This window comes from Pimephales promelas, chromosome 15, assembly GCF_988280905.1.
Source record: "Pimephales promelas chromosome 15, fPimPro1.hap1.1, whole genome shotgun sequence".
In the NCBI taxonomy this organism is placed as follows: domain Eukaryota; kingdom Metazoa; phylum Chordata; class Actinopteri; order Cypriniformes; family Leuciscidae; genus Pimephales; species Pimephales promelas.
The window spans coordinates 26878522-26904585 of NC_142783.1; the positions used below are offsets into that span (position 1 = coordinate 26878522).

At 38.7% G+C, this 26064-nt stretch overlaps 1 protein-coding gene across 6 annotated transcripts in view; it reads right to left on the reverse strand.

The window, feature by feature from the left end:
• Window positions 1-908: 908 nt before the first annotated feature.
• prox1a (prospero homeobox 1a) overlaps window positions 909-26064 on the reverse strand; it is a 57114-nt gene continuing 31958 nt past the window's right edge. For all 6 annotated transcript variants that reach the window (XM_089120446.1, XM_089120450.1, XM_089120449.1 and 3 more), the window contains exons 4-5: window positions 21125-21319; window positions 909-5023 (exon numbers count right to left, since the gene is read on the reverse strand). In XM_089120446.1, the coding sequence (XP_088976572.1) occupies window positions 4838-5023; window positions 21125-21319 (381 nt within the window). In that variant the 3' untranslated portion in view covers window positions 909-4837. The remainder of the gene's footprint in view (window positions 5024-21124; window positions 21320-26064) is intronic.

Here is a 26064-nt window from a genome sequence, read left to right on the forward strand (position 1 = left end):
TGTACCAGACTATAAATTACAGCAGCGGCCGCCCCGCTTCCTTCCACGCTGCTCTTTTCTCTCCACGTGCACCTTTTTCCACCCTCTTTCTTTGCAATTAAGATTGGATGTCGATATGAATATTTGAAGCATTTTATATTATTATTTATCTCCGCTTCAGATTGTTCATATTAATCCAGATGAAATGAGATCATTTTAGTGTTTTGTCAAAGACAATATAATCGAGAAACAACTACCGTGATATCTGATGAAGTGTGATTCTATTCAGTCTGAATCAAAGAATGATGAAATAACAGGCTTGATTAGGAATTTGATTTACATGGGGGAAAAGCCTAGCATTTGAATAGTTGTACAGTTATCTGAAATGAATAATCTGTGTTTATTACAAAGTAAACTCAGTTGACACCATTTGGGGCTTAATGTTGATTCTCTCAAAAAAGTTTTCTCTGTGAGAAGCTTAGTGAATAGGGCCAATTTTTGGAGGATTTAAAACTAGAAATGTGAATCCTGCAAATTTGGTGCTAAAATCTTACTATTTAAGAGTTTTAATTGTTATGTCATGTACAATTTTATAACATTTCACAGAAAAAGTCTTCCTCTTCCTCCATATAAAATGATAACACTCATACTGTTTATGCCTATTTAAAAGTATATTGATGTTTACTGATTGGCCCCATTGACTTTCGTTGTAGGTGTTTCAACTTAGATTTTAGCTTTTTATAAAATAGAATTATAAGTTGAAATGCATTTTCATGGCAAAGTTCTGTGAGTTGAACCGAACTTGACCCTGAAATATTATCTTCTAATATAATATCTTCTGGCATCACAGGAAACTCCAAATCTCCTTGGTTTTACTCTGATTACCATGCTGATTTAAATGATGACAAATGGCAAAAGGAAACACCTGATCTAGGACTTAGTTTTTATTTTGCACAAGCTTGCATATATACTGCACATACATTCAGTTCCGAGGAGATGGAAGGCACACGAGGCACTTTGACTACTGTATTGTGTAGGTGGTAAAAAGCAAAGGTAAAAGTCTGTTTAAGTAATTAGAAATAAAAACTTCAAAACACAAATTCCCGCCCAAACAAGATAGAAGAAAAGTTGTTTTGTACATCTTTTTTTTTTCTTTTTTTTTCCCCATCAAGCGTCTCTCATGACTACAGTGTCTGAAATTACAATGGCTACCTGGACATATGTGTTTCTTTATGTCTCTACAGAGTTAAGGAGCTTAGGAGGGCATTTATATGGTCTCTTTCTACCAAATAATATTACAATACATCCCCAGAAATACCAAAATTACACCATCACCAAATAAATTATGATAAATTAAACCAATAAATTATGAAAGTTCTGTATGACAAATTGACAACAAAATCCACAATGCTATCCCGTCAACAATGTATGTGTCCTTCAAAACGTATTAAAGAAAATTGTAACAGTTTCAGCTGCAATCACCATACTAGAATCAAAGAGTTCTTTCATACAAAAAAACAAAAAAACAAAAAGCCTAACAATGCTATTTACATCATATTGCTAAATCATAGAAAGGCAGTGTTTTCTCATTTTCGGTTTGTATTTACATACATGTCAAAGCCAGTGAAATCATGTTTAAAACCCTTCAGGGAGCACACACACCTCATAAATACAGCATCAGATCTACAAAGAGTCAAGAGTCTTGTAACACATTGCATTCAGTACAAATAATTGTTCCCTTCCGAGAAATATAGTCATATACAAAGTTTCTTTCTTCCTTTTCTCTTCTGTAATGTCTTTCTTTGTAATAAAAAAAACAGTCCCAAACTGAGTTTGGCAATTGATTTGTACATATCACCACATGACAGATTTTTTTTTTTTCCTCCATTGCATGAAAAAACAAAGTTTCTTATGTCAAATGTAAATGAGCAATAGTGTACTTCATACCCAAACTTTGAATCAAGGTTATTCAGATAGGTTTTCTTTTCTTCTTCTATAGAGTGTCCTTAATGGAGTGCGAAATGTACACGGCTACATTTAGGATTTTCGACACAAAGCAACACAGCAAATGACCCTGTGTAACCACGCAAACAGATCCATCTCATTTCAATACCAAATGAATGCAGACCGAGCGAGAACACCTTAGACGGGCAACCCTGAAGAGGTGGTGAGATGAAGGGGAGAAAAATAGTCGACCGAGAGCCACTCGAAACATTTAAAACACCATAACACTTCTAGAAGTATAATAGCAAGAAGAAGAAAAAAAGACTCGAGATGTTGAACGTAACCTCACTCTGGTTTGTCTTGAAGATGCAGTACAGTGATAAATACAAATAAAAGTTCAAAAAGAGAAACAATAGATAAAAGAAAATAAACAGAAGTTATTATGGGAACTAAAACTAACGTACTATCATGCGTGTATATCACACACTCCCTGCAAACACGCACATGCCCAAGTAAGCACGCACACACACCTATGCACACGTATTGCCTCTGTGCTACGGTAAATGGCTCAAAGTACATCAGATTCATGGGGAACTAAGCGTCATACTTGTTCTTCATCAAATGGGCTGTAAAAGTTGGACTTTAGTTTGTTACCCGAGGGCATTTTCTTCCAAAAAAAAAAAAAAAAAAGAAGGAGAATATAACCCTCAATTTCAATTCGTGCTATTGTTTTTCCAGGTCGATCTATGTTGCTAGGATTTACAAGTCAAATCGTATCATTTCTGTGCCATTTTATGGTATTATTTTCTTTTATTAAAAAACAAAAATAATTTGCTGGTGTAATAGACACAGATTCATTAAATGCGTGAAATACACTATTTACCTGTTTTTATAGATGATTATGAGCAGATGAATTCGACTAAGCACCAGTTTATGCGCAAATTAAAATATTGCAGGGTTGAAAATGTTGCAAAGCATCAATAGAGATAACAGAATTCCTTACGACTTGAAAGAATCGTTTATTTATCACAATGCATGTAAAGGAGAACGTAGGTCAGCACAGCCTTGCGAGAGACTTGAGAAGAGAACAGGGCCAAACTTTGTTTTTGGGGTTTGTTTTTCCTCTTCTTTACAATGCATAGTGAATAGCTTGGCGTTTTGTGCGTTGTCCGGGGGCTGTGGATGATGCCAGCCCTGGCGACAGAATGACAGCACCTCATGCTCTTTTGTGCCCATTAATCTAGAAGTCAGCAGGTTTTTTAAGGCATTGTGCTGACAATAATTGCCGGCCTGCGTTTCAATTCATCAGCTGGATTTGCCCAATGCAAACGGCACAGGCTTCCAGAGCAGATCACATGTCCAGCCCTTGCCCTCTACTGCAGACTCTTATTTATGAACTAGGAAGGGATGCACAAAGAGTCTGAAGGCCCTCTTTTCTTTTGTCAACATGGATTTGAGAAGAAACTGTGCTTTTTTTTCTCTCTAGGGTAGGCTAATTTTCGTGATTAGTTACATTGACGTGGATCTCTTAGCAGGCTAAAATGCAACTCAAAGAAATTCATATGATTCATATAGAAATGTACAATTGAACTCAAACAAACAATGTCTCTCTTTAACATGGTTTCACTACTGATAAACTGTACACTGCCACAGCATAATCAGATGATTGTGAATATTAAGCAAATCTGTACAATTCTAACAAATAAACTATGTACAATCCAGTACGTACAAAGAAAAACAAAAACAAAAAAACTTTCGCTAATTATTCTCAGCCAAAATCTCTACTGTGTAAACCAAACTTGAGATAATCTACCAAATTTACAGTCCAATTATAGAGGTGTTCCCAGCTAGCAGGTGGAGAAAATGAACAATAACAACCATTCTCTTGCCTTGATGCCGTACGGCACGTGTTTGTGTTTGTGAATTAGCGTCTATGTATGAGAGTAATGTGTGTGTGTGTGTGTTTATGCGAGCAGTTGTGACAGTGTGCTTTTTATGAGCAAGAATGGTTTCTCAGTGGGAAGGCGTCCATTTTTTTTTGTGCCGAACTGGCTTGCCCCAGTATGAAATGGCCATGTTGCTTAGTTACAGGAGAGGCTGCTCTGTCAAGGAAAAAAAAAAACCTACGAGTAGGCCTCCCTCCCTAGAGCCAGTGCTATCAATGTGGACACAAAACACAAGAACATTGGACCCTAGCCAACATGGAAGAATGGCTAAACCAAAAAAAAAAAAAAAAAAAAACAGTTAATGCTGTTTCTTTCAAGAATAACATCAAATATATATATATATAAATTTATATTATATATATATGAATTTCCCACATAGAAAATGTATACCCCTCTTTATTATTATTATTTTTTTTTGTCCAAAGAATAATTTATTTTCTGTAGCATTTGCCATGAGAAACAAGAATACCACATGTCAATTTTTTTGTCTTTCTTTTCCTTCTTTTTTTTTTTTTGTAGCAAGCATGAATAACATTAATGGTAATAATTATATTAATCATAAATAATAATTACATCTATACAAGCTACAAATGCAAGTCTTATTCAGCAATAGTAAAACCATCACACATTGCAAACATCCTGGGATAAAACAAAGCCCTCAAAAAAAAAAAAAAAAAAAAAAAAATGACCAATAAAAGAGAAATTCAGGGTGTCAGTTCCATGTGTTAACCATTGAGTGGTAAACATAGTAATGCCCATTTTAAAGGCAAGGAAAATTGGGTAAGGATTGAATACAGTCAAAACAATCAAGAATTTTATAGACTTTCCAAAAAAGATGCACAAAAAAAAAAAAAATGAACAGCTAAGTCATTCAAAAGTAGCCGGGACTTAAAAATAGGAATGCTACCTCTTACTTTGTAAAGATTTCTTGAAAAGAAGGGATGGTACTTGGTAAGCAATTCAAATCACTACTCATGCAGAAGCTCCTGCAGACAATTGGGAGATTTGAAAATCTCTGGGACCTCACTGTCCAGCTTGCAGATGACCTTGTATATGGCCTTCTTCCAGGAAGGATCAACATCTTTGCCTGCCACAATGGCATTGAAAAACTCCCGTAACGTGATCTGTGCCACTTCCAGGAATCGCTCCGGAACCTGCTGATACACAAGGAGACAATGACATTAATAAACATATTATGTTTCAATCCCAAGTCTCTGATTAAGAAAAGAGGATAAAGGGGAAAAGGAAAAAGAATTCAAAAAAGAAAATAAGCACTGAGACCCGAAAGACCCTCCTGGCAGAAACTGTGTATAGGGGAGCGTTGGGCTGCCAAGTCTGAGGGGACATAGAGAACAGCCCCAAACATCATCACAACACTAATTCCTCTTTGTTTCAAATGCTGAAACACATTTTAGAGGTGGCGACTTGAATACCCGTGTTGGAGTGGAACTTAACAGTTTTTAGTCTTTCAAATCTTTTATATCAAACTGCGACATTGGGCGACGGGAAAGTACTTCGGAATGGCTAGTCAAAAAAAAGCAGCAAGATTTATTTTTTTTTAAGTTGAAACAATTTAAACCATTGCATAACAACTTACAGTCAATGTTTTGAAGGTGGCAGAATTTGTGAGGTTGTAACCAAGAGGAACTCATTGGGTTAAACATTACCTGAGCTGTTCCTCTTTTAGAGTCTACTTCCTAGAGCGAGCGAAACATAATTTGTTGACTTCCCTTTATTTGACACAAGATTGTTAGCGATGTCTCATAAAATGTCTTTTTGTCTCAATATGCTTCCACTTCTACTGTAGAAGGGGAAGAAGAAGATTCTGCCACTGATAGCGGCCCATAAAATACAACACTCAGCTTAGCTTCTTGATTCCGTAACAATCACGTAGCTTATTGGTGCTCTTGGACAGGGTCTAGATCTCTAACGGCAATGTTTTCCCAACCAAAATAATCAGCTAGCGTGTAGGACACTACTTAGAGGAGTTCGCTCTGTACAACCGGAACTCATCCTCTCTGGCGTGAGGCTGTTGTTCATGAGAGAGGGCCAAGACCGGGGGCATACTGTAGACTGGCCCTGTGATCTCTTTAGCACCAGTGACAGTTCCTCTCCGCTAACATTATAGAGATGATTAGCCAGGCAAAGGACTAAGCCACCTCCCCTACAGCTAGACAAGACACTTCCCAGACACGGTGCTTACTGCCACACACACTCACAAACACCCACACGCTCAAACACAGATGGGGAAGCAGGCATGAGGACACAGAAACAGACACAAAGGTTGCATACGAGAAACAAAAACATAATGTTGTCATTTTAAATGTGCTACTATGGGCTATACTATATTTGATGGACACAGCTGGGATAGTTCATCGAAAAATGAAACTAAATGTCATTGCGAAACTTTTATGTCATTGCGAAACTTGCGATAACAATGCATCATAGTCAATGCCATTAGAAGTCAGTGGGATCTAATGTTGACTTTCATTAGCTGGACAAAAAAAAAGATTCTTCAATATATATATATATTATAGTATCCATTACAGATACAAAGAGATCAGTTTATACTCTAACCATCCTAAATCAATGTATTCACACAGCAAAGTTTTTGACACCATCTAATATTCATCCTCCCCTGCAAGGTTAAAGGCCTATAGTTAGTTTTTATCAATGCAGCCCTCTCCCGTGGATCGGGATCAGCGCTTAGTTTGCCGTCAGTATCAATCAGACCCTGACTGCTTCTCAAAGGCCCTGCCAGGTGAGCAGTTGTCAGGACAAAGAATCTCATCCATGCGACCCACACCATCCCCAGCTCCCTTTTTTCCATTAAGTGTGTTAAATATACTGTCATCAAAGGCATACCCATGTCTGGACGGCCTTGACCAGCGTGGAAGATGTTTCACTCTGCCGCCACAATTATAAGTGCTTGACTTTTGGTTGTAATGCAGTATTAAATTATAGCATGGCTATAAATACTGAACTTATAATGGCAGTTAAACTAGATGGTATGATTTAACGGAGTGTTGTTGATGGCTTGATTGGATTTATATGCTGTAACGTGCAGCATTCTCGCTCCCTTTTATAAGCATAAATAGCTAAAAGTAGCGACGTTGCTAACTGAATAGTGTAGGATAATAGCATAGCTTTTTCAGTAGCAAATTAGTGTTTTCAACAAGTAGCATTGTTGGGTGACAAAATGTGCTTTCTAGTGAGTTAATTCATCTGGAGGATTTATTTTAACCTGTTAACTGTCACCCCCCCTTTTTTGAATTGACATGAAAATGCACATTTCGAACTTAAATGGTTGTAATTCAAGAATGCTTTGGAATATAGACATATGATTGGTCTTGTTTTAAAGAAGATTTGGCAGATTTTTGTAGAAGTGAAAAAAATTAAGAAAGTGAAACAGAAAAAAAGTTATAGAAGTTTGAGTTTATGGAAATGTACAATGTAAAAATATTAATTATTCATATTTTACATAAAATATATATTTTCAAAACCTGGGCTACTCTAAAATGGCAGAAAGATCAAAGCCAAAAATCTGAACAAGTTGTGTTTCAAATTTTAGGTTGATATCTCAAAAAATGAGCTTTCAGTAAGATTTTGTTTGAGCGCAGTACCAAACTTTTTCACTAGGGCACAATCAGACTCCATTACTGCCCATATAAGGGCGCCTGCATTTCCATTCGTGTTTTGAGTGATATGAACCATTATTTTCACAATTTTCATACAATTTCTGAAGTAGAGATCCTATTCAGAAGTAGCATGGGAAGTTTGGCAGATTTTGATATGAATTGAACCTCTAAGAAACAAATACAAAGAACACGCATGTAAGTCATAGCTAGCTGCCACGTCACAAATGGTGAATTTATTATTTTTTTCTTGATATTTCAAACTTTTCAGACCTTTTTTTTCCAAAATAATTGAATGGATTCTATCTTTTGAACTTTTGGCATGAAAACAAACTGAGGTATCTACCATTTTTTCATGATTTTTCATGTTTACTGCTATTTTAAAATAAAGGTCTGAACACGCCTTATGAGTATGAAAATATTCTTGTTTTATATTGATAAATTATGGCTCCTCTGTAATATATTTTGAAAATCAGTCACCAAATATGGAAACTAGAGATTGTAAGCTTTCAAATGATATATAGTTTGTCAATATTATTTAAGGTATTTACTAAGATATTATTGTTTTAAAAAATATAGTGGCAAACGTCCCACCTGTGGGACGGTGACAGTTAAGTGGTTAATGAACTAGTCAAAAAAAAAAATCATTCAATTCATTTCAATCATCACTCAGTGAACCAAGCTGGTTCATTCTGGCAGTCCATTTTAATGAACTAGTTAAAATGATTCATTGAGTAATTTGAATGTTTGTAGAGCTGTCTCTTTTAAATAGCGTTGCGATGGTTCATTTTCAAGAACTGATTCAAAATTTAATTCGAATCTTCTCTGTTTAATGGGACTCCATGGCATCGGAATAAATATTTAGTTTAATAGTGATGATTGGGAATATGTTTCTGATGCAGTTCAGATAAGTTAAGTTGTCAAAATGTATTCAATAATAAATAATATATAATTTATTAAATATTTATCAATAAATGATATGATTTAGCTATATTGCTCCCTTATATACCTTCAGCGTAGATACTGTTTGTTACCAACTATACTTTTTTCATGGGCGGCTTTACTGTGGTTGAACTACTTTGAAATAGTTGTAAGCTACTTGTAATTTAAAGCATCACCACAACACTGCGGTGCTCAAACTCTGTCCGTCTCAAACGGGTGACATTTTTGTACAGTGCCGTACAGTAATTTCTCCCCTCCTCCACACTTTCTCCTGGGGCAAGATCATAGGAAGGGAGGGGGAAGAGAAGAGGAGATAAAAAAAAAAAAAATCCTGCCCAAGTGCTTTTGGCCAGAGCTCTGTCTCCTTCTACTTCTCCCTCCCTGAGGGGCACAGCCTTCAGGGGTCATTTGTTTGATTATGCTGACTGTCCCCAGCCTCGGCAGTACACAATAAAGGCCTGACATAGCAGCCTGCTTGCCTTCTGTGTCCTGCAGATACTCATCACGAGTGTCAGGACATACCAAGGTTAGTGGTCACTGGGACGGCGCTCATAGGCGAAGGGCTTGCCAAACGCACTTGGCTGATGAATGAATGTCACATGGAATGGAGGGGGTGAGAAAGAAAAAGAGAAGAGAGGTGTGTGGGGGGGGGGGGGGGGGGATTACAAAGGTTATAGATATCCAACCTCCCCAACGCCCCAACTCGCGACATACACTCTCCCCTATTTTTTCACACTTTTATAAGTCTTCCACCCCCTCAGACAATGGCCAGCAGCCTTCTGGAAAAACAACAGAATAATTGCACACCGGAAGAAGAAAAAAGTGATAGAGGTGCCTTTCTCAAATTGGTGTGGTCTCAGAAGGGAGTCTGTCTCTTTTGGATGCTCCCAAAGTCCCTTAAAGGCAAGTCAGTCTGGTCCGTTGCCATCTTGGTAATGCCTTCGGCTAGCTATTTTCTATGTAGACAATACATATGAGTACATCTCCTTTCCACTTGAATGGAGAATGACCAAAATTGACCAAATTGTCAAGATTGTATTCAATACAATATTTCGATTCAACAATAAAATGGCAATACATTCAAGATTTCAACAAGTAGTGGTGTAGCTTGATAAAACATGCACAGCTAAAACATCTCTCAAATTGTGTTGGGAAGTCTGAATCATTTTAGTGAGTTGGTTTATTTGGGTGATTCATTTGAATGAACTAGTTCAAAAATGATTCACTGTTTCATTTTAATCTTCAATAATTTGCATGAAGCCAAACCTTTATGTTGAACACAAAAGAAGATATTTTAAAGAATGCTGGTAAACAGACATGTGACGGAATCCATTGACTTCCATAGTATTTTTTTTCCTACTAAGGAAGTCATTGGCAACCATCAACCGTTTGATTACCAGTATTCTTTAAAATATCTTCTTTTGTGTTTAACAAGTTTGGAACAACTTGAAGGTTTAGTGATGACTACGTTTTTGGGTGAACTATCCCTTTAATGTTCATGGAAGTCCTAGAGTAAAAAACAAACAAACATTGATTGGCTCTTTTAATTGAATCAGGGCTTCCATTTGTCCCCTTTAAAATGTCTTATAGGGCACTGAATGATGCAGGTGAGCACCTATTTAGTGCTAATGTGAAGGACTGTATAGCTGATAGATTTGTCTTTATCCTATTCGTGGCTGAGATATGTTCACATCAAAACTGATTCCTTTGCGTAGCTACTGATGTTAACATAGGGTAAAGCCCAGGAGTGCTGCATTGCTAAGAATATTCCTGTGAGGAATTTCTCTAACTCATTTTTTTTTTTTACCATAAAAGGACAGTAAAATGCTGACTAGGGAAGAAGACAATGTCAAGGAGAAAAGGGTATTGGTATTTTGGATCCTCTTGACTGCTTGCCTTGGAAAGAGAGAGAGGGACAGAGGAAAAGGGAGAGAGAGAGAGAGAGAGAGAGAGAGAAAGAGAGAGAGAGAGTTATTCTTGTCACAAACCCTTTTGTCTGCATCTGCTGACTGCTTGCCCATAGCCAGCAGCATGCTTTAACTGTTTTGTCACCTCCTCGCCTCACACGGATCAGCTGTTGTTCTTTTGTTACGGCTATTGTGTAGGCTAAGCCTCTAAGGCCGCTCTGCTGTGCGGTAAACACAGCTGAATCGCACAGCAGAAAATTCCACATCAATATTTCATATGCCCTCTTTAGGACTCCTGATTCAGACAAGTTGAGAGGAAAAATAAGGCAGGCACGGTTTAAATGGCTCACAGAGCCCTCGGAGAAAATTAATACTAATAAAGAAAAGACTACGTGTGCCGGTGGCTGCCGTGTTTTGTGCACGCTGTCACGCTGTGTTTCACTTCTTGGCTGTAGATGATGTGAAAAAGCGTGAAAACGTAAGTGATTACTCAATTACTTCCAGCAGTTCCAAGTTCCGATTTTCTTTGCTATTGATGGTGATGCATCATATTAAAAAAAACGAATATACCTGAACCAACATTAACAGGGACATTTCAGGTTCAGGGTTCAGGTCAAGTTGACAGAATTTGTGGTCACAAAAATAGTGTTGACTTGTCCTTTGTTAATGGAAGTAAATGGGTCCAATTCATAATCATTAAAATGCTCAATGTTTCAATTAATGGCCACAAAATGTGTTAACATGATTTTAGTGTAAAAAAAAAAAAAAAAAAAAAAAAACCTCAGTAACCTTTTCTTTTCTTAATGCAAAGTCATAAACCCTAATTACTCAACTGTCAAATACAAAAGTTGTAACATAAGTGTTGTTTTTAATTAATAGCTTAGCCAATAAAAAATGGCCACATTCACTTCCATTGTAAGTTACCTTGATTTTGGCTTATTTTTAAGAGGAGGGACAAGTCCAAATTATTCTCTGTGATAATCAACATTATGCCACAAATTCTGCCAGTTAAGTTTAATCCGTGTTTAAAAAAAAATCACTTTTAACTGATTCGTTTAATTTAGTATCATTACAAATAAGACTAGCTGGCCACCGGTTCCTGCCCCCCAGCTTGATCAGTTTTCTGGCAGCACTGCATCCTCAGCGTTGCTGTTGCCAAGGATGAGAGGACACAGAGACCGTCTTATGAAAAGAAGGATATTATATCGCCCCTCCGCTGAGAAACATAAGACAAGAGGTGAAAGGGGGGGAGACACATAGAGCAGTCATAATCAGCAGCCCCGGTACTTCAACCAGCATTCATTCACCCCACTGCGTGTGCACTTGGGCCCTCTATACAAACTGCCCCCGAATCTACACTGTTTGTTGGGTAAATATTGATTGAGGAGAGACTTACCTCCTGATAACTGCCATACAAATCAAGGACTTGCGTGGGGAGGGGAAGGAGGGCTGAGCGAATGCTTGTGTGTGGGAAATGTCATGGACGAGTACCGCAGATGAAGACACGGTCTGTGAAACGTTTGTATCTCGAAAGGCCACAGGGTGGGGAACTGAAACCCAGACCCACTCTCTGTCCCTGCGAAGAGTTTCTTCTTCGGAGGAAAGTCCTGGTTTTCTCACCAGAGTTAATCATTAAAGGGGAAGAGTCTACTTTCCATTTCATTGCGGCTCCTGTTTGATATTGCCTTTGTTTGGAGCTTACGGCTTATATTTGCTCAGGCCAACCCGACCAGTCAAAGGTGATAAATTCACCTGCTGGCCAGTAAGATTTCTCAGAGATTGTCGAGGAGAAAAATAAAAAACGGTCTCACAAGTCTAAAGCATTTCACAGTTTGAGTGATGATGATGCAACATTGTTATGATTGAAATTAAGTCAATATCTAAGCAATCTTCGATATGGCACAAATAGTAATATATTATATCTTGTGTCACATTGCATGCTTTATCATTATCACCATTTCCTTATCTCGATCTTTAAATCTGAGAAGCGAACGCTTCCCTTTTACTACTGGTAAGGATCCTCAAAGTTCTTTATTCTGTTGTTTGATATATATATATATATATGAAGAGTTCAGATGCAAAAGCCTCTAAGTGCCATTTGAAATTTTCTTCTAGAATGATCATTTTTTATCACACTTGTATATTTAAGTTCAGTAATTTCACTTAAATGACAATTTATAGGTAATCTTCATTGCCATTTAAGTGAAATTACTGAACTTAAATATACAAGCTTGATAAAAATGATTATTCTAGAAGAAAATTTCAAATGGCACTTAGAGGCTTTTGCATCTGAACTCTTCATATATATATATATATATATACACACAAAATAAAGACCTTCTAAACTATTGCAAGAGGTTGAGTTTTTTTTTTTTTTTTTTTTTTTTTCAGGAGATAATGGATTGACAGTGCGCAAACAAGTCTGAAGGCCAGGGGGCTGAAAGCATAAGAGTCCACCCCTCTCACCTCCCACCCACTCTCTCTCAGTTTCTCTCTATCACTGCTTGTCCTGGAGCTAGACTTAACTTCAAAAGAACAACATCCCGTTGAACAAGAAACGTTAAACTGAACGCTGGACATTCGGCTCCAGCTAATCAATAGCACATAGAAAGCAAAACCTTGCAGTTTGATAAACTCTTGGCTGGAGTGTCAATCAGGCAAACAGATTGCATGTTTCCCTCTCTGATAAAGATTCTTTCAAAACCCACTGTGATGCAACTGAGCTCCACAAACTGTCCCAGCAACCTTGAAGCACGCCTAGGTTCTCACTGAAACTGCTGGACAAACATGCACATATTGCTGCTGATTCTGCATTGGCCTTGATGAAAACTATTTTTCATACTTAAGAAAACTTTGAGCAAGCACCATATGCCCATTTCTCAAGGCACGCTGGCACATAGTGTGTGAGTGGATATATTTGCGCTCACCTTTAAATAAGGTCATTCGCTGTTTTCTTTTTTCACTGAAGAGGAATCGACCATTATAAAAGGAATTGTTCAGCCAACATTATTTACACGCTTTTTTCTTGATGGAACACAAAATGCGATTTTTTTAAAATAGAATATGCTTATAAGAAAGGTAATGTGACAATGTAAGGTTGATATAGTGCACAACAAATCACACTGGTCTGGTTCTCCAACTGACCGTTTCAAAGATTATAGTTGTCACATGAATTTGTCAGATGGCTTTTGAAGACTAGAAAAAAGGACCAGTATATTACTGAACATGTATTGTGTTGTGTTTCATGGAAGAAAGAAAGCCATTAAGGTTTTGGAACGAGGCGGAGCAATAACGAGTTTTCGTTTTTGGTTGAACTAATCATTTAATGAAGAATGTTTATTATGCTTAATCGGATTTGTCCTTTCACCCTTCAATATCGCTGCATTTACTAAAGCAAACAATGCCACAATGACATGTGCACTTCAAAATTCAGGGGCAGTAGGTCTCTGACCTAGAGGAGGGTCTGGGTTCAAACCTGCTTGGGCTAAAGGTTATGAAGTCATTTGTCTCAAATTGCAGTTGAACCCCATGAAAGAAGAGAGTGTTTGAGGGAGGGAAAGAGAGAAAGAGGGACATCTGGAGGAGAAGGAGGGGGGAGACGGAGGACAGAATGGCCTAAGGACTGGAGCAGGCAGGAGGAGGAGAAAGGCAGCTTGGAGTTGGGTCTTTCTTGTCTGGCTGAAGAAAGGATCTGGCACCGAGACTAATGAAGAGAAAAGGGAGGGAGACATAGACAGGGCGGTAGGGTGGGAGATGTGCCAGGGTTTGGAGAAAGCCGTGCACGAGTGCTACAGATGTGTTTGAACCCCCTGGAGCAAAATAATGACATAATCACCAGTGGTGTCACCGAGCAGACTGCACACAAGGTGACATGAGAGAACATGGAAGGAGTCTGGGCTCGGCTGCATGCTCCGACGAAGAACTTTCCATCAAAAACTATTTGTAGGGAGCTATAAAGATTGGCACTGACACTGGCAGGTGTTTCTCAGTTTGTGCCACTTCAGGAACTTATCTTTAGGAGGAAGGAGGCAAGCTTGCAGGCCCTACTTAAAAAACTACTTAACGCCCTGTTTATGTTCTGTCACAGGTCCCTTCATGACAACAGAATTCCAGCCCATGGCAGCCAGCACTTAACGCTGAGAGGCAATTAAAGGAAGTGTATGTTCAGTGCCTCAATGTCACACTTTAGGGCAGGAAGCATGTGATGCTTGCTGGTGGGACACGGTCAAGTTCATCCTGTGTTCTTTGTCCTAAAATACCCTTTTAAATGGTATTTTTATATACTGCAAAAATCTTTCTCTTCAAGATTTTTTTTCTTGTTTTCTAGTAAAGACAATTCCTGAACATCCTTAAAAAGAAATGTTACAAAACTTGTTTTCAGAGATTAAACTTTTTGCTTGTTTTCAGAGATTAAACTTTAACGTTTTGCTGATATAAGCCAATAATTATTTTTATACTACTGTATGGCCAATAACCAATAAATAACCAGTATTAAAATATTGAAATATTGTTACTTTGTCTGAATAAATAGAAAATAATACAAAAAATAAAAACTAATATCAAACGGGTGAATTTAGGCATCAACATTATAATGTACAGAATAAAATAAAAACAAAAAAAGATATTCTGAAATTTGCCAAAGATTACATTTAACAGTGTTATTAATTTTGGTTTCTAAAGATTAACTTTAAGTGGGCGTTATAAGGCGGATAAGGTAATAGAAATGTAAAAATACTGGTAATACATTTTTAATTATACATCCAGTATTGACCAAACCGACAATAACAATAATATGGTATCAATATAGTTACAATTTTCGAAATACTATTGATATTTAGCATAAAACAAGAGTACATTTTAAGTAAATTGATTTTGTTTTGAAGCTATTTTAAAATTTTTACTGAAACAAGACAAAAAAAAAACTGAGTAAAAATTATTTTTGTTGTGTACAATATGTTCTTAAGCAGTCAAATGCAATTAATAAGTTCTAAAGCAGTTAAATGAAACGCTCATTAAATTTATAGCGTGAGGGGAAGAATTTAGCTTGAACGGTATGTAATACATCTATGATTTATTCTATGTGTGTGTGTGTGTGTGTATGTGTGTGTGTGTGTGTGTGTGTGTGTGTAGTAGTTTTCTTTGGCTGGTGCTGAAGACTCCAGGGCTTGGTCCCTCTGTGCAACTTAGTGGCCATTAATAAGTCATTTTGTCTGGAAAAAAAAACATTGCCCGAAAGCATCACACACTCTTATCTAATTTCTGTCTCTGTTTCTCTGAGTAATATACAATATAGAGTGCCTACAGCAGTTTGGCTTTAAGTCCCTCTAAACCGCCATCACCAGACAGTTGAAAAACTCTTTGTGTTTAGTAAGTGAAGCAGTCTAAAACAGGTGTGCTTTCGTTGCACCTTCCATTATGAATTAGTAAATTACAATTAGATGTTGCTATTTGTGCTATTAACAAACAAAAGATAAGTCTTTAATGCAGATTTGATGGCAGCGATTACAATGTCCCTTGGTAAGTACAGTCAAGGCCATTGGATGTAATGTGCTGTACTGCTGCGTTCTCCAGGTCACTTCCACTAATGATTAACCGAAATGCTGAGGAATTTCTGTTCCCACAAGAGTTGCATGAGAAGAAATCACACAGACCCTGCGAGTGATCTCATCTATGAAAGACATGGGAATGGATATTCCCTTTAAATGGCAGGTAAAAAAAAAAAAAAAAAAAATTTTAGTCAAACCTGACTACTGTTAAATTCACTATCTGTCAGTCTAATTTTAAAATATTGCCTAAAGTGCATTCAATAAAGACATAAAGAGTGCGATGCTTATTCTATCAGCGGCTGCAATGGGAACAGAACCCAAGTGTCGTCCTATAACTAGATTACTGGTGCTTCTCTGACGTGAATCATGGTAATAACTAAGCTAATATGATGGGAGTTTGTTTTCATAGAGCTCTATTACGTTCGGCTGGGGACGGTACTGTGTGAAGGGGAGCCGCAAAGCGTGACATTTATAGCAAAGCGGTAGTGAAAAAAGAGGAAACGCATTATAGTCTCCTATCCATCAGCTGTCCAGTGATGAATTGATTCAGCACTGAGTATAAGAGCATGTCAGCAGCATACTGCTAAACCAATTTTACTTGATATTGAAGCATTGAAATATTTTTATATCCTATTTGTGTTATATAGGGCCTACTGTATATTTGTAATTGTTCTAATTTTCGGTTTTATTTTTGTCAAAATAAATACACATTGCGAGGTCATTTTTCTTCCTGTGAAATAAGTGTTGTAATTGTAAGTGTCAGTCCATCAGACAGTATGATCTAATTAGAGAGAGGAAGATGATCGTGACCAAGAGCCCTTGAAGACAATAGTCTGCATCATCTGACCACAGTGACTCTTTATATCAAATGACGTGCGAAGGGTTCACCACAGAACACTTATTGTGAGGGGTGCCATCCCAGCTGCAAGTGCGCTTGCTATACAATAGTGCACCAAGTCTGACTTTGCCCTTGGTTTCATTTGAGCGGATATTTCACATACTTTTGCTGCATATTAGATGTGGGTTAAAATTCACAACAAGAAATTTTCTGTGCGGAAAATTAATAAATAAATGTTAAATTTGTACATTTCATTTGAACATTAACATTAAATGAACAAGTGTAACGGAAGCCAGCTAGCACAGTAAGAGCTGTGCAGGCAAAACCTCACTCCCTTGATCTCAAGAGGCACTCTAGAGACTGATGCTAGAGACTGCGGTCTTTAGAGCACAGAGGGTAGAGCCTCTAGATTAAAAAAAAAAAAAAAAAACTGTAATGCTACACGTTTTTGTTTTTCCCCAGGAAGAAAATGAGATGTAAAGGGGTTACAACTGTAAGATTAAGCTGAACCCTCCCTAAACGTCCACACTATCTCGCTGCACCGTCCGTAGCTTTGAGTGGCGTTATAATGGAAGCGTGAGGTGAGCTGGCAGACCACACTGCAGGTCAGTGTGAGGTCAGAGAGGAAGAAGTGAAACCAGAGCCTGATCCTAAGATGTGCTAGTGTAGCGTGGCACAAGCTAGCAGCTCAAAGATAAACAACAGTAAACTAGCCCTCTGTGGGGGAGCTGTGTGTGGACTTGGGAGGCCAGGACCTCCTGGCAGTCACGATGGCAGCTCTCTACGCTCTTATTGATAACCTTCTTTTCTCATGAGGCAGGGGAGATAATACACTCCTGGAACAAGGGTAAAGGGAGATGAATGTTAGACAATAGACGGTCGCAGTAAAGGGACCATCCGCACAGTCTTTGAACTTTTCCCTGTCTCCAAAGGACAATTAATAATGAAGGCCTTTGGGGTAGGTCACACCAGACATGGACAAGAGGAGACGAGAGAAGAAACAAAAGAGAAGAGAAACCTGGAGAAGAGGGGGACGTGTTGGATGTTGGATAATTGATCTTTTTCAAGGGGGAGTGTTGCTGGTCAGAGCATCTTAAATTGCATCATTTACATTATGTGCTCGTCTAATAGACATTTTAATTTGTATTTAAGTATGTTTCACCTTAATAAGTAAGCCTTATAATTATGTTGATTTCCCTTAAAAGTATAAACATTTTGGCTCTGTTTATTTGCACAGCCCCACAACAGCAACACTGGCTCAACCAATGGTGTGCATTTTGGGCGGGGCTATCTGTTTGATCGACCAATGACAGACGAGGGGAGAGTTCCTTAATTAAAGTCATTAATTTTGCAGTTCCGTTTGTTGACGCTAGCGGCGCATAAATTACACACTTCACCTTTTAAGTATTCCCTCAACTATAAAGGTATCTTTTTAACCTTGGGATTTCGCCACACAAACAAAACTAAAATGTGAGTGGGAAACAAATAAAAGTCTCTAAGATTCATTCACTCAGAATGATAATAGCCACGGACACCTGATAGCCCAAAGATACCAAGACGAGAACTCTTGAAGTCAAAGGAGGTCTGTGTGAGTGTGCTGTGGGTATATGGCCACCAACAATTTTTCAAAAAAAAAAAAGGTTCAGAGATCACAGGGACCGAAGAAAGAGAGCAAGAGACTAAGCCTTCTCTATGCTCTCCTCAGCCAGTTCATGGGAGGAGTGTTCAAGGACTGAAGACAAGGCGGGTCTGGGGTAAGTTGGGAGGGGGGTATGGGACGGACACTCAGGGGGGTTTGACAGAAGAGCCTTGAACTATTTTGTGGCCGAAAGATGAGACCTTCCCAGAGCTGTCATAAAAATGTCTCCTTATCCCAGTGGAGCCCGTGGACCCCACCCCTCTTAGAACTCATCAATGGTGCCTGTGATGTGATACAGTAAGTGTGAAGACGGCTCCTGAGAACCAGATGCCACAATTACAGGGCCTGGAAACGCCACTTTGGCTAACAATGCGTAACTGTGCTGCGAGATTTAACAGGTGTTCACTTTCTTTGAACGATTAAATGCTCTGACTTTTTTTTTTTAGAATTTAAAGGATTTGTTCAACAAATACTTTTCACACTCACTGAAAGAAATTTAGAAAAATGTTTATGCAGCTCTTTTCCATAAAGCTAGTCAAGTTCCAAAATAAACAACTAAAAAAGTCTTAAGAGGCCATACGATAGCTTTATTCAAAGAATTAAATTATGCCCTGACAATTTTATTTTTTTAAAAAAATGTCATGTCAACATTTCAAAATTTCAGAGTTTAATAGCTGCAATTTTTCCAGTAAATAACAACCTAAATTCAGTCTGTTCCACACACAGAGCTGTCATATGACTTCAAAAGACTTTGAATACAGCACACGCGTCATATGGACCTCTTTTATGGTGCCTTCTTTATATTATATGAATGAGCTCTAGTTGTCGGAAAAGAGCTGCATGGAAACCCTTAAGAAGGAAAGAAAATAACATGAAAAAAATGACAATTTCATGTTTAACTGAACAACCCCTTTAAAAAAAATATTCTAATATGTCCATTAGCCTATGCAGAATAAACAAATGATGTTTCCAGACAACAGTTAAGCAGGCCTGTTAGGCATGATCATATCTGGTTTGTACATAGAGAAACCCCTTCAGCTAAGAGATAACACTTGCCACATTGCTGGCGGCTCTGTTTTGGATAGAAGACGAGAAAGGGAGATTCTCCCTCTCTTTTTTTTTTTTGGTTGGGGGGGGGGGGGGCTTTCAGGGTCCGGACATCATAAGTTGTGTCTATGCAAATGTCCTTGATTGTGTTCATTTGTGCCATTGTCCAGCTAAGACAAACGGGGCAGTAATTAGGAGAAAAATGATGGCGTATCGAGACAGCACGATGGAGGAGGAGCCGAATGAAGGATAAACAACTTGAAAGAAAACAGCAAGCTTGGTGAGAACAACACAAGTGCATTGAAGGCAATTAATGAAGCTCCTTTAATTACGGCCTTTGCTCAATCCACCATGAGGAATGTGACAATTATGTCATTAAAAAGTTTGTAATGGGAAAGTGAGGGGTGAGTACATTCGAAGAGGATGAAAGACACAAGGCAGCGAAAAGGAAGTGCAATGAAAGAGAGGGAGAGAGAAATGACAGGGCCCAACTACAAAAAAGAAAGTCTCAAAGGAGGAGGAAGCACATTACTGGTGCACATTGACAGACTAGATTAACATCAAACGATCAGCACAACAGAGGGTATATTCATTCAGGAGGAGCTAGCAAGGTGGTACTTTGATGATGCTAAATTTGGCAGAAAGAGCAACTTGCTGAATCGGCGAGGGTTCCAGTTTCATGCCTCGCAGTCTGACAGGTGGAGAAGAGAAAATTTAGTACAAAAAAGCCACCGCATGAAGTGTCCCTTTGCACCGCCAAAGGTTGTGCGACCTCTCTCTGCGGCACGGACTTGCCGTGGGACGCCGCCGCACGCTAGACAGGACATGCCGTGAGCCGGTCCGGTAGAAAAAAAGGAACAGACTAGGGCGCTGAAATTTGCATCAAAGATCGAGTTTTCCTTGCATGGAAAATTAGCATTTGGGAAAGTCTTTCAGGCGGTCCTGCTTGTACACCTGTGCAGCCTTTGTGGCTCTTGATATGCAAAACAATCTCTCCCTCGGTTCGACTTCTCCACCAACAACAGTCTTATTCATGGTGCCCTGCACTTTCTTCCACAGCCATGCAAATCTTGCATTTATATATGAAAATAGGGATCACGTCCCTAAATATCTTCCTGGTCACGGAAGGTGTGGTGCGCCAGGTTCTCTGTACCTGCGATCACAATAAACCTTGTCTTTGACCTGATCTAAATGAAAGAGAGGGGACGATTTTTTGCTAATAGTCAGCTAAATGATGATGTTGTAAGGATAGTGTTTGAATGACCAGAGTCCCACTGGGCAGATATTGATAGTGAGCTGAGCGGTAAATGTGAGCTCTGCAAATTGCATTTGACAAGGACACTTGGGCCTGAAGCATCGCTCCCTGTTTGCCTCATCAAACAGACAGATGCATGACTGTGTTTCAGCTCCCAAAAAAAGAGAAAAAGTCTTGTTCACTTTACCCCCAGGAGTACAGTGAGGGGAGGGGGGGAGGGGGTGGCTTACGGGATGAACAGCTTGCCATTCATTGTCTAATCATATAAAGAGATCATTTAGCTGTATTAATTTTAAAGCTCTGAACTGCGCCAACATTAACGGAAAGGATTCAAAGTAATACCTTACGCATCACTGCTTGAATCTCACCTCGTAATACACTGTGGCCTGATAAGGTGAATGCAGTTGCTTAGTAGTGTGAAACAAACGGAACGGACGAAGGCTCACCTCAAAGTCGTTGGCCTTGTTGTAGTGCATGTTGAGAGCGCGGAAAAGCTCGCAGTCCCGGCTCACGCTCAGCTCTTCTACCCCTGTCACGCCGTCGTTGATGGACTGCCGAGCAAATTTCTCCATCTGGATGTAGTAAAACTCACGGAAGTTACTGAACCACTTGATCAGCTGTGATGTGATGCAGCGGTTGAACTATGAGAGAGAGAGAGGGGAAAAAAGAGAAACACTTTTTGTAAGATTTGTTACTTTTGTAAGATCGGTCCAGCACAGAGAAATCCATTTTCAAATTTAGAGAGTGCCTTTGTGCCCATAAGTAGATAAGTTGGGTTTTTTTTTTTAAATAATTTTTTGTAATCGGTGATATTATGTGGTTTTCTACATGTAAATTATCACAAAAAAAGTTTATTATTAATGTTTTTTCTGAAAAACTTCCAAGAAGGTTCTTTAGTCTGTGTTTACTGAAAACTAAAAAAATCAACATGGACGGGTGTGACTAACCTCTAATCTGGTTAGCCAGTGAGACCCTTAAATGTCAGAACAACAGATAAGACATTTGTTTCTACAAACGTGTTTACTTCACATTGTCCTTGAGGATGATGGGTAAGCAAACAAACCCGTAGCTGAGAAAGATTGGTCAGTGGGGTGTTTTTTTTTTTTTTCCCAACAAGGCTTACACGGTCGGTTGGGATATTTGCTGTTGTGCGCAAATGCAAACAATTCAGGGTTGAGTAGATGAAATTATAATTGTGTCAATAGCCTGTAATGCAGTGACGGCAAATTTACATATCACGTAGCGAAGTTAATTCTGACATGCCCCAGGTCTTTCCCTCACACTAAAAACCGAGTGAAGTGAATGATACTGAGTTAAGAAATCAAAATGAAATAAAAAAGTTCTGCATTAATAGCTGAGTAACTCAAAGCTGGCTATATTTGGAGTGCCTGATTCTAGATCAGTAAAAACACAGTGCTCCGTTTGCCCTGTGTACTTGCCCCATGACCTTAGCAAATGACCTGTGCGACAGCCTTTGGTACTTTCTGTGTGTGCAACTACGTGTGTATGTTGATGTGTGTGTGTGTGTGCTGTGTCTGCCAAGAGTGTGAATGTACAGGACAGCTGAGTTGAATGTAGCCAAGTTAAAAGCTATAAATCCAACGGGCTTTCTGTTGGCTGCTCTGACACGCAGCCTCCTGCCTTTTGTCATTACAGGTGTTCATCAAGCCTTCATTGCCTTTGCCTCCCCTTCCATACCCTCAAAGAGCATTAATCAAAAATCAACAGCGAGCACTTATCTATCTGTGGCCATGAGAACATGCAGGCCTCTGTTTAGATGACAGCTGAGGAGAGAGAGAGAGAGAGAGAGAGATCGAGCATGAGGAGAAAAAAGAGGAAGGACAAGGAACAAAGAGGGGGGAGGGAGGGCAGCCGTGTTTTCCGAGGGTAGATGTAATTACCGTGTAGAAACTTGTCTCCATGCTTGCAAATTTAAGATAATGATGTGAATGAGAATTCATAGCGGGGACTCCAAGTCGGAGAAAGAGTCAGAAGCCAGGACAGGCTGATAGGTTTCCCCAAAAGGCCAGCCGAGAGCATAATTACTGCGCCACCGCCAGGGTTCTTCTCCCATAATTCAGCAGAAAATGATTAAGTCGTCAACCCGAGGCATCAGTCTGCAGAAGTTCAAACATGTACTTAACCTATCCAGGAATTATACATTTGGCCTGTGTGTCGCCTCTGCCTTCATTCAGCCTAACAGCCAGCGAGATCAGGGGTTTGAAAAGAAAGAAAGAGGCGAAAAAAAGAACAACCAAAGAAGCAAGGCTATCTGATCTCTCGCTTAGCCCCGTTTCAATAGACGTTAAACCTATTAGGATCTACTGAACTCGAGGGCCTTCTTTTTTCCCCCCACTTTATCTGCGGAGCGAAATGCACTGTCCAAATTTCCAGACACTGAGATAAGAACCCCGGCCCCCGTGACGACTTACTCCGGCCCCCCCACCACCCCCTTAATTCTTTTAGAATAAGAAACAAAACATTACAAAATGATAGCAGACTGCTCACTGGGGAATGAAAATTGCTTTGACATGGAGATTAGGCTCTTCTATTGTCATAAGACATTGTCTCATATGAGTGGGGCTTGCAGAAGAGTCGGATAAAAGGCGAGAGAGGGGGGAATTTTTTTTCTAGAATGGCTAGTGGATGACATAATGGAGAGCGCAGAAAAGTAAGTCCGCATGACATCGTTTGGCAGCGCTGTATAAAGGGAGATTTAAAAAGCATTGTTGCCCAATAGAAATACCAGAGATTCGGGGGACAATGGAGCCACGTTGCTGGAACGTGACAACTCAGCAATTAAGGATCATGTCATCTGCTTGTCAAACGAAAATAACCAGTCTAGCTCTCTCAGCTCTTAGCCACCACATGCACCGAACAAAACATTAAATGACATATCGTGGAATGAAAAATAAATAAATAAATAAAAACACCTGCAAACGCAGTCATTTTTCTTTTGGGGGGATTTTGGGGGTCTGAAAGTGAGATGTGTTGGTATTCACACACAAAGTTTTGAGATTCTGAGTCCAGTTCTTAAATTAAGTCTATTGAAGTCATTTAAGAACTGGACTGATTTTAAGAACTAAATTAAGAACTTAATTTAAACTTAAGTCTATTGACATGTTTCAATTTCCTGTGCAAATATATACAGAGGTGTTATTATATTTTCAGTAATTTTGTTTGGATTTAATATATTATAATTAAAGAAATATTGTTGTTGTTTCTATAGACAAATAGGTCATTGTCTTGATGTTTTTAATATATTTTATGTTGTATAATATATATATATATATATATATATATATTCAAATATAAATATTTATTTTATTTATTATAAATAATTATTTAATACATTATTTTAAATTGGTTAAAAGTAACTTTACAAGACAATATTTTAAAATATTTTTTAGTTGCAATTAGTCCACTCTTAAATCAGCAAGATACTTCTGCGTATAAGTGCAAAATCCACACACACACAAACACACTAGTTTCATAAAATCTATTATTCTGGACATCATTTCCAGTGCTGTTCTAAGAACACAAAATGCAATGCTTCCCATGGGACACCTCATCCTGTTATTCTCTACCCCCACAAAAAAAAAAAAACCTTATATATCCAATGAGCACGCTCAAAAGATTCATAAAACAAATCAGTCTGACGCCTGTAATGTGTCCGGGCAGCAGTTGACTCAGAGAACAAGGGTGTACGTACGGGAGCGAGAACATTTCACACACTCTTGCTCACGGGACTGTGAAAGATTATTCCTCTGGTGACAGAGATCCGCTCTTTCCAAGACACCGGGGGAAGACTTGACCTGTCACTCCGCACGTTTCCTCTGTTAAACATGGACAATACAGGCTTTCACACATGCTTGGTGGGGACGCTACTTATACGGGGGTCTGTGCATTTTAAGACTCCCCCCCTCACCACACACACACAGCATGCACTTAGATTGTGAATCTGGGAAAAGTCGAGCTCTATAGAGGGAAGTAAGCTAAGTGCCCCAGTAGGTTACTTGATATTCAGCTGTTAATGGTACATGGTATGCTGTGTGTTTAAAGGCAGTCAGGCAGCCGAGTGACAAAGCCTGAGCAGCTAAAATAATTTCCCTGACCTACGGTTGACCTTACTGGAGCTGTCCTGCTGAAACGTATACGCCTCAACCCTTACAGGGTGACACGACCCCCGCTCATACTTGCTTTGACTGCTCATAATCAGTGTCACACCATCGTCCTGCTAATACTCCTCTTAACCTTTGACCCCTTCTCATTTAGCCCTCAAAGTCTACGGTAACTAAGCCAGTGGACCACCTCTCCATGCGCAAAGTGATGTGAATATATGCCATATGAGGTTGATGTATATTAAAATGGGAAGAAATACTGCACAGGAGGCGAGAGAGGTGTAAAGGATGAACATGGTAGTTTGGCAGTACATCACATTAGGATAATGACCCTGTGTTTTATAATACTTTGAGTGACAAATATGATCACAGTTCAAGGAACAACTGCGAAAAAGAGATACTGAGGAGGTACAAAGGTATTATCCGTTACATAAGAACTCCAATCACTGGATTGTCACAGTTTCCTGTTGATTTCATGTGAAGGAAGGCTGCATTCATCTCTTTATGACTACTGGCTCACTCCGTGAAGTCACAAGTGGTGCGCACTCTCCGTAAAAAAGCAGCTTCCTCTTCCTGACTGAGCTATAATCTATAATCATCATCACCACCATCATGGTTAAAGTATGATATCATTCAAATCTCTTTGACTCACACCTTTAACCATAATACATTTACATTTAGCCTTGACTGTACATGTAGAATTGCTTTAATAATAATAAAAAAATATTATTATCATTATTACTATTTACTTTTTCAGGGCATTTTAATTGATTCGTCTTAAACATTTTGATTGCATTTTAAGTCACCATTATCATTTCAGCCATTCATTTGTATTTTATTAAAAAAAAAAAATTCTAAATGTTCATTCTAAATTTTTGTTCGACAAAGTGATTAAATAGTTGCTCTACTACAAAGGCAGAATGTTTTTTTTTTTAATTATCCGATTACAGACAATTTAGGTAAAACAGTTGTCAAATCAACCTATTTCCCACAGTCATTATTTCCTATTTAGATCCCATCATTATGATGCCTAAACGTCTTTAATCACTAATTCCTGTAACTTTCATAGGCTTATACAGCCGTAATTAGTCAGTAATTTATGCTTAATTCCCTTACATACATACTAGTTGATCCAACAAACACATGCCACCCATTGTTCCCTTCAGCTTAAGCAGCCCTGAAAACCATCTCTCCCAGGACACTGACCTTGTTTTGGAAAATGTTAATTTAATGTGTACAGATTTTCACAGCCTCGTCTGAAGGGG